The 15,522-nt window shown below is 35.9% G+C and overlaps 1 protein-coding gene across 1 annotated transcript; it reads right to left on the bottom strand.

Moving 5' to 3' along the window:
• Positions 1 to 9,725: 9,725 nt before the first annotated feature.
• LOC137728865 (actin-depolymerizing factor 5-like) lies at positions 9,726 to 11,268 on the bottom strand. The gene is made up of 3 exons (XM_068467651.1): positions 11,133 to 11,268; positions 10,722 to 10,981; positions 9,726 to 10,065 (listed from the first exon to the last, which is right to left on the bottom strand). Exons 1-3 carry the CDS (start codon positions 11,151 to 11,153, stop codon positions 9,915 to 9,917), a joined length of 432 nt encoding a protein of 143 aa, XP_068323752.1. The 5' UTR covers positions 11,154 to 11,268; the 3' UTR covers positions 9,726 to 9,914.
• Between the last annotated feature and the right edge of the window lie 4,254 nt (positions 11,269 to 15,522).

Raw genomic sequence — 15,522 nt, 5'->3', positions numbered from 1 at the left:
ATGTTATTTCATACCAACTACTATGTGTCCCATATTCTTGTGCGTCTTCTATTATTCTTAGTTATTTTCCCACATGGTGCCATGAAAAATTAAGTAAATTTACTTTCAAGGATGATAAAATTAAAAAATTCTTCTGTGTTGGTCTCTAATTTTTTTTTTTTTTTTTTTCCGTCAAAGTGTTGGTCTTTATTTGCACCACTAACTAAATGGTTTAAGACTTTTGAAACTATTTGAACCCGATTTTGTACGCAGTCGGTCCATATACTCTAAGAGGTTGGATGAGAGAAATATTAATAATCAGGATTGGTTTCCGGATAAAGGTTGAATCAATTGCATAATCAATTTAGGTTCTGAGTTCTAGTCAAAGACGCAAGAAAAGATGATAGAATTTCGAGCGAGAATAATTTCGAATATATTCAAAGAACATGCCAAGGAATTGGAATATTATTAGAATCTTACAACTCGACAGACTTGGCCATCACAAAATTCACCCCTATAAATAGAAATTGTTTTGCAACATAGAAAGCCCTTTGAACTCAACAAAAAACTAAAAAAATATCTACGAGAAACCTCATTCTACGGAAGCTTCGCTCTATGTGAAACCTTCTCACAACCCTGCGACAAAAAATACTAATTATCCCAACCCCTCTGTTAGCACATATTCAGTTAGGTTGAACATCATTGGGTTAGCAAATCAGCAACACATTCGTTTAGCTAAACATCATTGTAGTCGTGAAACTAATCGGCCTAGAAGTACCTTTAGTTCAGTTGAATAGCACTACTTCTAGTTAAGGTGGTTATCTATCTAAATCTTAGCCGACAAAAAGTTTTTTATTCTTTCTTCCAAAGATGTCACTTCATTAGTTTCTCAGTGAAGTGAGGTTTTCTATGATCGACTTGTAAGTACATATCAGGGTTTGGCATTCAAGTCGCCGAATGACGTTTACCATAAAAACACTCATCTCCTTTGAGTATATTTGCCCTTATAGTCTAATACCAATTCAACTCACTTATATTCTCACAAATATAGTTGAAGCTATCGGAACATGGTGCAGATCTTAAACTTCGCATTAAATTAAGAAACCTTATCTTCGAGTTCTAAAACCCTAGGCCGAGAGGCATTCCTTCCTCGGCAGTAGTTGCTAAGTGGAGAAGTCAGTAACGTGTTCGACACCACCACCAGAACTACTTTACTTGCCTGATCAACCTTAGTCATGAGTTAGCATGCTCGCATTCACAACGAGTATGTAATTAGCTCAATAATTCCTCGGTCTACAGGCCATGTAGAAATTATAATTTTTAGGATCAACAAAAACTTATAGAATGTTTTTAATTAACAAGCATGAGAACTTACAGAGGATATCCAAGACATGATTATGATAAATAAAAAAATTAAAAAAGATTCCAACTCATTTCAGAATGTAGTACCAATTGACGGAAGATATCCAGTGGCAAATTTATTACCATATTTCACAAATAATGCCCAGGTTTAGAAAGTCGATTAATGTAATCAAGGTTATTTACTTAGCTTTTTTTTATTTTTTTTATAGAACAACAGTGTTAATGAGTTAAATAGTTAAATGCTAGAAAGGATAATCAGTAGAAATCGAAACGCAAGAATGCATAGACATAGTTGAAATCATTTAGTTACCTAATTTTGTTTGTTAATTAGGTTATTTGAAATCATTTTCCCTTTATAAAGCTATCAACCTAGCCATACACATGTATGTGATCCTCTTAGAATTTCCCGTCTCCTAACTTGCATGTTGAAATGAGAGTCGTAAAACCTTTTTTTTCTTCCAAAGAAAGTTGTAAGACTTTGGTTTAGAACTTTTTAGGAACATCAAATACAGCAGAACATAATTTAAGTTAATGACACATCAGTCAATTAATTCCAAATAATCACCGACAACTAAATGATCTTCCTTTTCCTTTTCATTTTATTCTAGTTTTCTTTCTTTTAATTAAAGATATATTTGCCGATTTTCTCTCAACTTTTATAAAGTTGTCAATTCTCTCTAAACTTTAAATTTAACTGAGCATCCTTAAATTTTTATAAATAACTAATTTTCCTCTAGCGTTAGTTTTGAATTTTTTAGCCAATTTTTCATCCATCTTGGTCATGTGGACAATACATGGCAACCATTTAAAAGTGAACATGTAATTTTGTTTTGTTAAATTGCACGTAGAGCCAATACTTTGCAACTGTTAATTGGGCTCTCATGGCTAGTTATAATTTAAGTTAATGACACATCAGTCAATTAATTCCAAATAATCACCGACAACTAAATGATCTTCCTTTTCCTTTTCATTTTATTCTAGTTTTCTTTCTTTTAATTAAAGATATATTTGCCGATTTTCTCTCAACTTTTATAAAGTTGTCAATTCTCTCTAAACTTTAAATTTAACTGAGCATCCTTAAATATTTATAAATAACTAATTTTCCACTAGCGTTAGTTTTGAAATTTTTAGCCAATTTTTCATCCATCTTGGTCATGTGGACAATACATGGCAACCATTTAAAAGTGAACATGTAATTTTGTTTTGTTAAATTGCACGTAGAGCCAATACTTTGCAACTGTTAATTGGGCTCTCATGGCTAGTTATAATTTAAGTTAATGAAACATCAGTCAATTAATTCCAAATAATCACCGACAACTAAATGATCTTCCTTTTCCTTTTCATTTTATTCTAGTTTTCTTTCTTTTAATTAAAGATATATTTGCCGATTTTCTCTCAACTTTTATAAAGTTGTCAATTCTCTCTAAACTTTAAATTTAACTAAGCATCCTTAAATATTTATAAATAACTAATTTTCCAGTAGCGTTAGTTTTGAATTTTTTAGCCAATTTTTCATCCATCTTGGTCATGTGGACAATACATGGCAACCGTATAAAGGTGAACATGTAATTTTGTTTTGTTAAATTGCACGTAGAGCCAATACTTTGCAACTGTTAATTGGACTCTCATGGCTAGTTCAAACAGTAAGTATACAAAGTGAACTAGCAGAAGAGAAAAAAAAAAAAAAAAAAAAAAAATTTGATATCCACATTAGAGATTAAGTTACTTTATTGCCCTCAAATATTTATTGTCACATCCTGGGCCGGGACAGATCACTTCCCCGGCCCGCTCTATCACCGTAGCATGATATTGTCCATTTTGGGCTTACCATTCCCTCACGGTTTTGTTTTTGGGAACTCACGAGCAACTTCCCAGTGGGTCACCCATCATGGGATTGCTCTAACCCCCTTCTCGCTTAACTTCAGAGTTCCTACGGAACCCGAAGCCAGTGAGCTCCCAAAAGGCCTCGTGCTAGGTAGGGATGAGAATATACCTATAAGGATCACTCCCCTGGGCGATGTGTAATGTCCCAAAAACAAAACCGTGAGGGAATGGTAAGCCCAAAGTGGACAATATCGTGCTACGGTGGTGGAGCAGGCCCGGGAAATGATCCGTCTTGGGTTGGGATGTGACATTTACCATGTGACTAAAATGGATATAAAATTAGATGGAAAATTCCAAAATCTAACGTCATAGGAGAAATTGGTTAACTATTAAAATTGGGTAAAATACAAAAAACTACCTCAACTATTGGGGTCACGACAATTTCATACCTCATCTTTTAAAATTGACAATGTTATACCGTATCTTACGAATTTGTGACAATGTCATACCTCCATCAATTTTTCTGTTAGTTTTTTTGTTAAGTGCTGACGTGGCAAGAGACAAGGACCACTCACTAATCCAGCTAGATTAAAAAATAATTAAATATTAAAAAAATAACAATAAAAAAACAAAACAAAAAAATTTCCTATCCCCTTTCCCCTCTCCTTCTTCTTCTCCTTCTCCTCCTTCTTCTTCTTCTTCTTCTTCTTCTTCCTTTTTCTGGGTTTTTTTATTTTTTTATTTTTTTTAATTTTTAATTTCCTCCTCTTCCTTCTTCTTCTTCGGTTCTTCCTCTTTCTCCTGGGGGCCCCGGGGGGGGGGGGGGGGGGAATTGGATTTTCAAATTTTTTTTTTTTTTTTTTTTCCCTCCTCCTCTTCTTCCTTCTTCTTCTTCTTCTTCTTCTTCTTCTTCTTCGGTTCTTCCTCCTTCTCCTGGGGGGGGGGGGGGGGGGGCACGGATGAGGTTGGGTTTTCAATTTTTTTTTTTTCTTTCCTCCTCCTCTTCTTCCTCCTTCTTCTTCTTCTTCTTCGGTTCTTCCTCCTTCTCCTGGGGGCGGGTGGGGTTGGGTTTTCAATTTTTTATTTTTTTGTGTTAAAGATTAAGCAGAAAAAGATGAAGATGGGGAAGAGAGAGAGGGGGAGGGAAGGGACGACTAAGGTTTTTTAATTTTAATTTTTTTTTTAATTTTTTAATTTTTAATTTTACTTTTATTTATTATTTTAATATTTAAAAAATATTAAATATTTTTTTTTAGTTTTTAATAATTTTTTAATAGAAAGTGGTCCCAGTCTCTTGCCACGTCAGCACTTAACAGAAAATTTGACGGAAGTATGACATTGTCACAAATTCTTAAGATGCAGTATGACATTGTCAATTTTAAAAGATGAAATATGAAACTGTCGTGATCCTAATAGTTGAGGTAGTTTTTTGTACTTTACCCATTAAAATTCAAGGGGGTAAGGAGCTAAAATTAAAGTTAAACGGAATTAGCAACTCCTATCAAGTTCGAAGAGAAATCGACAAGTACCTCTTAATTAATCAAGATCAATTTTATTGAACCCATATAACCTCATTCTACACCCAACTTAAATTTCAAATATAAATTGTCTTTCTTGCCTTATTATACAATTACTATCAAATAAAAGATGAAATTACCACTAACTTCTTCCAAATGTTTATATCGAGATCATCATTCACTGGGCCACCGTCCGGCGACTAGACACGCCGCATGCAAAGCATCGCGTGGCGGGCGCCTGATCAACACTTTATCATTTCAGTCTTGTCCCCATACCAGTGGGTCCGCAAGCTCAGTGTCTGACTGCTGATGAGGACATCATCTGACAGTTTTTTGTCATTAGCTGGAAAGTTTTTGTCTGCGGTTGGACTGACACTGTATGACGGGAATCCGAGTTTCTGGTTTTGACTCAACGCCTTATAAACTCAATCAAAGCCGTAATTAGCGCCAGTTCTTGTAATTGGGCTGAACCCTAAGGGGCCCAAATTTATAAGTTTTGTGCTGTACCGTTTCATTTGAGGAAGTTGGTCGTTTTGCTAGGTTTCGGCTTCAAACACTAGAATCTATGGAACATGGAAGACACAAGGACAAGTGACATTTAGGGAAGTTCAATCTTGGGTTGTCTGTTTAAATTTACTTTTGTTTTTGGGTTTTTTTATTTTTTGGCAGCTGACGAACAGTGCCGGTGAAATTTCTGGGTTGATGACGGAGTTTTGACAACCATTATGGCCTTTTTCTTGGATACAATGGAAGGGAATGAAACTCTTGATCTCGCGATATGGCCGTTACTGTATGTCTGTATCTGTATTGTGGAGATGCGACACAGTATGATGATTGCAAAATGTCTTAAATTTAAATTCGTAATGACATCTATGTCTCCTTCCACCCGTATCACTTGAGCTATCTCTAAGGGCCTCGACGCTTCTGGGTTTGCAATTTGAGTTTTGGGTTTGTATTGACAATTTGGACTTTGATTTGGTGTTTTAGTTTGGGGCTTTTTTGTAACATCTCGTAAAGTAGTCTTCGTTTGTTATTGTTCATTGGGCAATGCTCATTCCTCCAAACCTTGCTCTGGAATTTTGCAATTTGTTGATGAATAGTGTTATTCACATATATATATATATATATTTTTTTTACTTTTCACATACTCCTGTTAATTTTTGTCCATGATATTCTTCATTTCATTCGATCTGACAACCGAAAATCGAGCGGGATGTGTGAGAGGTAAAAATAGATATGTGGATAGATATGTGGATAGCACCACCCTGAGCGGAGTGTTTGAGAGGTAAAAATAGATATGCGGATAGCACCACCCTTTATTCAATTGTCCATCTATCTTTTTACCTTGGTTTCTTTTTAAAATCTAAAATCAGGTTAGTTTGATAAATTTTCAACATGAAATCAGGATTTGTCATTGCATTTCCGACTTGTTAAGCAAGTTCCCACCTATCGACTAGGAAATGCAATCATATTTACCTTGCTAATAATTTGCGGATAAGGTGATAAGGTTCTAAGGGCATGACAAAAAATTTAAAATAATACGTAAACTAAATTTATTATACTAACTTTGGATAACCAAACGCACGTGTTATTATTCTAGTGGGAAGTATCTTTATTTTCAACTTGCTGATTCATGAGCTAAAGACATTTTCTCCTTTTCTTAGTGTAGTTTATAGTAGTAATATTGCTTGTAATAAAAGAAAACTCTCGAGAATGAAATTAACGATGTGATAGTTTCTTGTTTTATAAGGCTTAATGCAAATTTCTTTATGCAAGAACTAGGCCCCAATGCATAATTATCCTCATACCAAACCCATAATTTCAACTAGAAAACCGTACAGAAAGAAAGAAAGCAAATGAATACTAGCATCCTAATTTCACGTAGAAGGTGATGATTGATCTGTTAGCATAGCAGTTGGCACATACAAGGCATGCCACTCAAATAATTGTGGTGTGATTCTGGTGGTTGCAACAGCCCGAAGATATACTGTAAAAATGCAGTAAACCAATGGATGAACGCTCACAGAAATTATTAACATGATAACAAAAGAGGAGGGGAGGGTGGTAACAACCAACAACTAACACAAGTATGAGAAGATAAAAGTTAACAACAAGATGGCGAAACATGACATGAAATCATGAATGCCCTACTTCTGTTTGCTTCGTCCTTGTTAGGAAGTGTGGATCATATACAATCGTCCCACGTCGCTCGCACCTAAATGCGTCGACGGGACTGATCAACTTTATATCCAAGAGCTCAAAGATGCCGCCCCGATAGCAGCGTACAATTCTTTTGAGATAAAACTTCGTACTTGAATGGTCACCCGGGTTGCTCCCGTGCATTACATCTGGGTCATGCGCACAACCCGCATACGCATGGGAGAATTTTCACTCTCTACCTTATATCGAAATCAATTTGATATTTTTCTTGAAACTTTTGGGTTCAAGGTAGGAGATTTATTGTGCTTAATTGTTAGTGTTGAGGAAAAGGGCGATCGGTAGAGATATAACTTACACCAAAATACCTAGATATAATTGTTTTCCACCATTACTGTAAAACGCTATCCGCCGCAACAAGCATTCTTTGAACTACTTGAAATTACGCAACGACAATCTTTTTTCTCCTACAAAATTACAAGTGATACTGGAAGACAGGGAATTTAAACACATGACTTAAGTTTATTAGTGGGTAACTGAGCAGATTAATAGCCCAACTATACAAAGCCCACTTTTAACAAGAGTTCAAAAATATCTAAAGGCCCAACAATGACCAAAATTAATGGGATATGATTTTCATCCACATTTAAAAAAATTTCATTTAGGGTTATTAAATTAAATAAATCAAAGGCGAATTTGATTCTTACTAAATATGAATTTGAATCATATTATAATTAACCTGTTGTAAGGCTAAGCTTACTTTCTTCTTTTTAGTGTAAATAATATTGTTTATTCAAAAAATAAAAAATTAAATAAATCAAATGAAAGCAAGAAAGTTGATTAAACAAGAGTATGTGAGAGAAAAATGTATTTAATTTTCGAAACCAACTAGAAAGGTAAACAGTCATAGGCAAGGAACAGAGCAGGAGACATTATTGCCCTTTTTGTGGTCGGCTTAATCTCTTCAGTGAAATGGATATTTTATTGAAAATTTGTTAAAATCTATAGTTAGGTTTATTTGTCCCGATACTATCACGATACTATATTGGGAGCTGCTAAGGAATTCTCTTAAAAGTAAAATTTCTTGTGTGCTTTTTACTATCTTATGTTTTTGGTACAACGTGTTATAATGTTGGTAACAAAGAATCTATCAATACTTCCACTTTTAAGAGAGTTTCTTTAGTATTTATCTGTTATCTTAGATCCAGGGCCGGCCCAGGCCTAGTGCGGGTAGGACGACTGTGTAGGGCCCAAAATAATCGGGGGCACCAAAATTATTAGGGTGATATATTTGTGTATGTTTTCATAAGAGTATAAATTTATAAAATTTGGTTCAATGACAAAGAAGTTTAACTATAAATGGTGGTTTTGTTGTTTGAAATCAGTGAGGAGGTCTTGGGTTCAAAACATCATATGTGCTTATTTGCTTTTCAATTTTTACAAATTTCTTTTTATAAGAGTATAAATATATAAAATTTGGCTAAATGATCAAGAAGTTTAATTAGAATCAATGGTTTTTGTTGTTTAAAATTCACGAGAGGTCCTAAATTCGAAATGCTAAGTGCATGTTTATTCTTTTCAATTTTTACGAATTTTTGTTTAGTTGTCAATTTATTTTTAATTAATAGCTAGTAGCTATGTGGGTTGTTATTTTAAAACATTTGTTTTAATTCAAGTCTAATCTTCCATAAAGAGTAATGCGTTGACCAAATTTTTAGACTAAATTTGCAAATCATATAACGTGTCGCCAAAATATTTAATTTAGTACCAATTTATTACTTATACATATCAATTAAAGACTCAAAAATATCATTATTTTTTTAGTCCCATATTGACAAGGTTAGTAAATAAGAAAAAACATCTCACGATTTATATAAAAATACTTTAAAAGTTCAGATGGAAAACAAAACTCATATCTATCTACTTATAAATCAAGAGTTTTTTTGTTTCCCTTCTTACGATACAAAATAAATTAGTTTTTCCTTGTTTATAAATTATTAAGTTTGAAGTGTTTTTCTAAGTATAATTTTATTGATGTCTTAAGTGTGAAGACAAATAATTTTCTTATATAAAATAAGAGCATATTTTTTTATGTCGTCCTGGATCTCAAAAATCTCTCACCAGCCATGCTTAGATCTACCATGGTTGTCTTAGGTCCACTCCTTCAATGAAAAAGATTTTACTCGTAGGGTAAAATTCCTCTTTCGTTATCATATTGATGTGAAAGTACTACTTTAATCGTGTACCTCAATAATAAATTATATCGGATAAGTTTAGACTTACCTATCAAAATTAATCAAAGTGCGAGCCGAATCATTAGTCAATTTTGTGGGCAACCCACACAAGTGATTTACAATGAAAATCGCCACACGATTTCCAACAGTTTTCTTCTTTAATCCCCTATTTGTATTTTTTTTTTTTAATAAACGATATCATCTATGTTATCAAAGTGCGAGCCGAATCATTAGTCAATTTTGTGGGCAACCCACACAAGTGATTTACAATGAAAATCGCCACACGATTTCCAACAGTTTTCTTCTTTAATCCCCTATTTGTATTTTTTTTTTTTAATAAACGATATCATCTATGTTAAAAGAGTAGAAAATGTGTTAAATATCACAATAGACTAACAATAATATGATTTAAATTCGCTTTTAACGAGGATCGAACTTAAGATATCTCTCCTACTTGTATTAAATTGCAAAAAATTTGTATGAAAAAGAAAAGAAAAAAGTGAACGGAAAGTTTGACCTACCAACCACACCACCTTCTCTAACAAGGTGAAAGGTCATTTTTGCCAAAGTCAAATATATATCGAAGCACTAAGAGAGGCACATTCCAACATTCATTTGAAAGTTGGGGTTTAAGATATTACATGAAGAGAGATTCCTCGTTAATTAGCACACAATTATTATTACAAATTAGATGAATAACTTACATTAGTGCCAAAAATCTAATTAAGAGAAGGGGAACAATGAAGATTCCACCAACAAGAAACAAGAAAAAAACCCATGTGGCTGGAGTTATTAATTTAAAGTAAGATTCCAGAACATGATTAAGCTGCTCTAATCACACTTATTTAGCCCTGTCCTTGATCACATCCATCCCCATCTCGGTCGGATCGGTCGCCTGAAGTTCATAGCTGATGCCATCTAAAACTCTCCTCAGCCCAGCTTTGGAGGTTGCATATAGTATTTTTGCCCTAATCCTTGATTCACTTGGTGACCTGCATCAACCCAATTTCACATCACCTTCAAATTCCCCTTATACTTACCACACAAGATGCTCCTATATATACGTATGAAATGGGGAAGTGATTCTCCGAGAAGTGATTTCCACACTTTTGTTTTGTCACACGGACTTTCCCTTGTTCATTTCACATTTTAGATTGAATGAATCAAATGACAATCAAAAGACGTAAACTAAAGAAGGAGTGCAGACAAGAAAACCGGCGTGACAATCACCACCCTTCAAAAAAAATGGTAGGGTTTTATTTTTATTTTTATTTTTTTTCAACAACTGTCGGCCGAGATATTTGAACTCCGACATCCGGTAAAGATTGAATGTCGCTATACCAATTAATTACGTGCAAAAATTGTTCTTTTGATGTGACAAGCGAGCAGATGATATTTTATAAGAATCCAAAATTAGGCGTGGGAAAAACCATTGAAAAAGAAAAGCATGTACCAATTGACCATGATGGATGCACCAAATTGGGTATTCCTAATTGGTCACAAATATTCCTACCTACCAAACATGGCTCCCCAATTAATACAGAATTCTCATGATTAGCATGATTAATTACCAACTACTTAATCTTAATTTTTAATCAGACATGGAAAATTAAAGAAATTAGAACAAGGGAAGTGATTAATTACTGACCAAGCAATGAAGAAGAGTTTGCTCTTCCTGCAGTTATCAACAGTGACAAAATCAAAATCAAAGACTGCATATCTGCAATCGTCTTTGGGCAAGGAGGCAGCCAGATCATCGTAGTTTTCCGCTGGCCCACCAACTTTGTCAACGGTCACCAGCCTCGATCCCTCATCAATCTTGAAAACTATGTATCTGTGAACTTTCTTCCATTTCATCTCCATGAATGACTTCTTGCATTCATCAGTCACCCACATCCCAGTTGTAGCCTATCATCGTCAAATAAATAAGTATTACTCGCAAGCGCACGAATCAATTCAACTAAACATAAACATATACATAAATATGAAAATAAAAACAAAAAAATCACTCGTAAGCGCACGAATCGATTGAATGGCATAAAGGAATTGAGAAAGTTACCATCTTGAAAGCCATTGCCATGGTTGCTGAAATTTGAAGGGAGGGTTTTGAATCCGGTGAGATTTCTGAAGGCTGGGTCCTCAAAGTGGTGCTTTGCTTTCCTCTTTATATAACAATTGGGATTGCTGGGACGCCCTTTAATCATTAATGTTGCCTGATATTACAACTTTGTCCTTGCTTACCTTAGATCTGTGACTGTAGTTGTACTGCACATTCTATTTTCAATGACCAAATTGCCCCCCCCTAATCAGTAGATTTAGTTTGTCATTGCGTTCGTGACCTCCGGGCTCTTGTCTCCCCTTCCACTTCCAGTTTTGAATTTTTTTTATTTTTTTTTTATTTTTTTTTTCACAATGTGGTAATTTGCACCCAAAGGATTGTATGCAACTTTGTATTTTAACCAATCACAAATTTTTAATTTTATTTTTGGGTTTATCAGAGGATTGTAATGATACAGAGAAGATTAGTACAATGTTACTTAGTGGCGATTAAGTAAAATACTAATTTGTATAGATTAGTACAGAGTCAGCTAGAGAAGATTAGTACAGTGTCAATTGGGAACTCTCAGGTCATTACGGATGCTATTGATCGTAAAATCTCGGACGAAATGAACAGAGAGCTCAACACCCCCTCACCATTGAGGAGGTGAAGGACACCCTCTTTCAGATGCAACTGTCCACTTCTCTGGGGTCGGATGGCATGCCCCCTCTATTCCTCTAGAAATATTGGGCAATTGTCGGCAACGATGTTTCCAATGCTATCATCTCCTTTTTGGAATCTGGTCGAATCCTTTGCAAGATCAATTTTACTCATATCACTTTGATTCCCAAATAGTTTCGACCTTCTAAGATGCCCCAACTCCATCCCATAAGTTATGCAATGTTCTTTACAAAATTGCCTCAAAGATGTTGGTGAATCGCATGAAAGCCACTATGCTAAGTATCATCTCCCTAAACCAAAATATTTTATTTCTGATCGCCTAATTTCAGACAATACCCTTGCTACAGAGGTTGCCCAATCTCTGCTCTAACGAAAAAGGGGGAAGAAGGAGCAAATGGCAATTAAACTCGAGATGAACAAAGCGTACGATCGCATTAAGTGGGGCTACTTGCGTATGGTGCTTACGAAACTGGGTTTCTCCGGTTGTTGGGTGAATCTTTTTATGCAATGTGTTTCCACAGTCACCTATTCTATCATTGTGAATGGTTCTCCCTGCGGTTACATTCACCTTTCTCGTGGGCTCCGACAAGGAGACCCTTTATCTCCCTATTTGTTTCTTCTCTGTGCTAAAGGATTTTCGGCCCTTATTGACCAAGGCACAATGATTGCGCAATTCAGGGGATCTCCATTTGCCATGACACATCACTAATCCATCACCTCATTTTCATGGACGACTTCCTTTTATTTGGCCGTGCCACTAAGGAGGATTGCATTGAGATTAAATCAGTTCTAAACTACTATGCGGGGGCCTTGGGTCAATGGGTCAATTTCTCTAAGAGTGTCGTTTGCTTTAGCCAGAACATTACTCGGGGAGAACATGATTGTTTGGCAGGTTTACTGTGTTGATAGGCATGTCAAGTACTTGGGCCTCCTAACTCTGGCAGGAAAGAACCTAGGTGCTTGCTTCGACCACATAAAGGAACGCTTGTAGAAACGTCTCCAGAGTTGGAAAGGGAAACTCTTAAGTGTGGTGGGTCGTGAACTGTTGATCAAAGTTGTTGCCCAAGCCATTTCCCTTTACACCATGAATTGCTTCATTCTACCTAATGTTTTGTGATGATCTCAACAAAATATGGCCAAATTTTGGTGGAATGGTGTGGATGACTCTTGAAAGATTCATTAGATTTGTTGGGATTGGCTTTGTGCTCCGAAAAGTGAGGCTAGCTTGGGTTTTAGGAGCCTCTATGCTTTCAACCTTAGTCTTTTGGCAAAGCAAGGTTGGAGGCTCATTCACGACCATTCCTCTTTGGTTGCCCGTGTATTAAAGGCCAAATACGAAAACTCTTCGTTTTTGGAGGCATATGTGAGAAGGAATGCGTCATCTTGTTTGCAAAGTTTGTACTCGGCTCATCCCATCATCGAGTTGGGCTCTCATTGGCAAATCGGAGTCGGTGATAATGTTGATTTTTGGAATGATCACTGTCACCTTCTACTTTCCAAATTGATGATTTTCTTCCCTTGCCCCCCAGATTGCCTTTTGTCGTAGGTTAGCCAGCTGATCAACAATCATCAATAAAGGCATCTCTGATTTGCTCCTTATTATCTGACTTGGAAGCCAATGCAATTCTTCCCTTCCTCTTAGCTTTCGCATGCCTGGGGATAAGTTACTTTGGCATTACGACTCCAAGGGTCTTTTCATGGTTAAAAGTGCATATCACCTTGCCTCACGTTGGGTTTTAAGAATTGGTGACCATGCTTCGTCATCTCATCCTGGAAGCAGCCTTAGTGTGTTGTGGAAAAGAATATGGAATGCTCATGTCCCTTCTAAGTTAAGGTGGCGGCTTGGCGTATTTGCAAGGATATCATTCCACCTCGTGCAAATCTTTTTCATCGTCACATTGGATCCTCTTCAGCTTGCGTGTTTTGCCTTAGTTGCAAGGAATCTTCTTTTCACCTGATGCGAGACTACCCCTTCTTTATCTGCACTTGGATCTCTACTTCGTTGGGTCCTCTGCCTACTAGACCAGGTGTTACTTCAATTGGAGATTGGGGTCTCTTTCTGGCTAATTCTCCATCTCATGAGAACTTTGATCTTGTTATCATGATTTGGTGGTCTTTATGGAATGCCATAAATTCTCTCATTTGGAACGGTAAGTCAGAGAAGTTGGACCTTGTGGTGGTTCATTCTTTAAGTTATTGGCATGATTTTATTGCTTCTACATGGCCGTATCCTTCTCCTTAATCTTTGACCCCTTTGATTATTCGGTGGTCTAAGCCCAGGTCCGGTTATATAAAGATCAACGTTGATGGGGCTTGGGATAAAGAAAAAAGCTAGGGGGAATGGGAGTTATAATTCGGGATGAGATGGGGCATTTTGTGGCTGCCCGTTCCATAAGGTTCGATTTTGTTTCCGATCCTCTGCATATGAAAGCTTTGGTTGTTCGTGAAGGCGTGTTCTTGGCGATGGAAAAAGGTCTTATCGATGTTCTTTTTTAGGCTGATTCGCTCCTGATCCTGAATGCGATTTTTGACAACTCTACCAATATGTCAGCAGTTGGACTTATTGTACAGGACGTCAAGGCTTGTCTTCACACGATCATTGATGCTACTGTTTCCTATACCCATCGCCAATGAAATGATGTTACTCATCGCCTGGCCCATCAAGCTTTACATATGATTTCAGTGAATTGCTCCTGGTTCGAGTAGCCCCCCGATTTCATACTTGGTTTACTTTCGTCTGATTGTAATTGACTTTGGCGACTTTACTGCTGGCTCTTGATGAAACCCTTTTTTTTCGATCTATGGAATCTACTATCGTTGCTTTCAAAAAAAAAAAAAAAAAACAAAAGGAAAAAAAAAAAAGAGTGCTAGTACCGTACATGCTAAGGTAAGTAAATTATATAGGGCTTAATGACTTTTCATATTTTTTTGGAAGTTTTAACGAAACACTCCCAGTACTGTTCACTTTAACGAAAAATAACATTTTTACTCTAAAAAGTCATTCCTTCTACTATTCACTTACAACACATTTTTGTCATTTTGATTAAAACTCAAAGTTTCAAGCCTTTTTCATTAGTTTTCCTTTTTTTTTTCCCTATTTTAATATATGTCTATTTGAAGACACGTAATCTTATCCTAAATCGTAATTGACCTATTTTTCCAATTTGTCTCTTCTTCTTGTTATTGACCAGCAAGTATCCATGTCCATTCATAGTTGCTAACTTGTTTCAATTAAAAAAAAAAAAAAAAAAGTTGCTAACTTGTTCGTAGGTCATTGTTAAGAAGTAATGTGACGGGAATACTAACCAGCGTCTGGAGGTCAGGCAAGAAAGTTTCTCCTTTCCGACAGTGTAATAAATTCAAAGAGCGGTTTGTTGGGATTTGGATCCTCTCCTAAGCTAATGGAGAGTATCCTCCTCATCAATCATCGTGGGCCGTTAGATTTTTATCCAACGGCTACAATCATTATAACTTTGAAGGGACCCTCCCGTTTGTAGCCGTTGGATAAAAATCTAACGGCCCACGATGATTGATGAGGAGGATCCCCTCCATTAGCTTAGGAGAGGATCCAGATCCGGTTTGTTGTAACTTTTATGTTCATATACACCAATAACCTTATGTAATAAATTCATATTGCTATTTGAACCGTCATTTAATAACCTTTTCACAAGCAAACATTCGGGAGGTCGCCGATTGAGGAGTATTCAGTATAAAATTCAAATACAGAGAT

The sequence above is a fragment of the Pyrus communis genome, chromosome 3 (assembly GCF_963583255.1).
Source record: "Pyrus communis chromosome 3, drPyrComm1.1, whole genome shotgun sequence".
Taxonomy (NCBI): domain Eukaryota; kingdom Viridiplantae; phylum Streptophyta; class Magnoliopsida; order Rosales; family Rosaceae; genus Pyrus; species Pyrus communis.
The sequence above is the reverse complement of the archived record's forward strand: the minus strand, read 5'-3'. Positions and strand labels throughout refer to the sequence as shown.

What these genes read in the sequence shown, in the direction of transcription:
- LOC137728865 (XM_068467651.1), bottom strand. Translation starts at nt 11,153, where the DNA reads ATGGCAATGGCTTTCAAGATG. An exon ending in TGGCAATGGCTTTCAAGATG is followed by an intron (nt 10,982 to 11,132) that starts GTAACTTTCTCA and finishes TGACGATGATAG; the next exon opens with GCTACAACTGGGATGTGGGT. An exon ending in AAACTCTTCTTCATTGCTTG is followed by an intron (nt 10,066 to 10,721) that starts GTCAGTAATTAA and finishes GGGTTGATGCAG; the next exon opens with GTCACCAAGTGAATCAAGGA.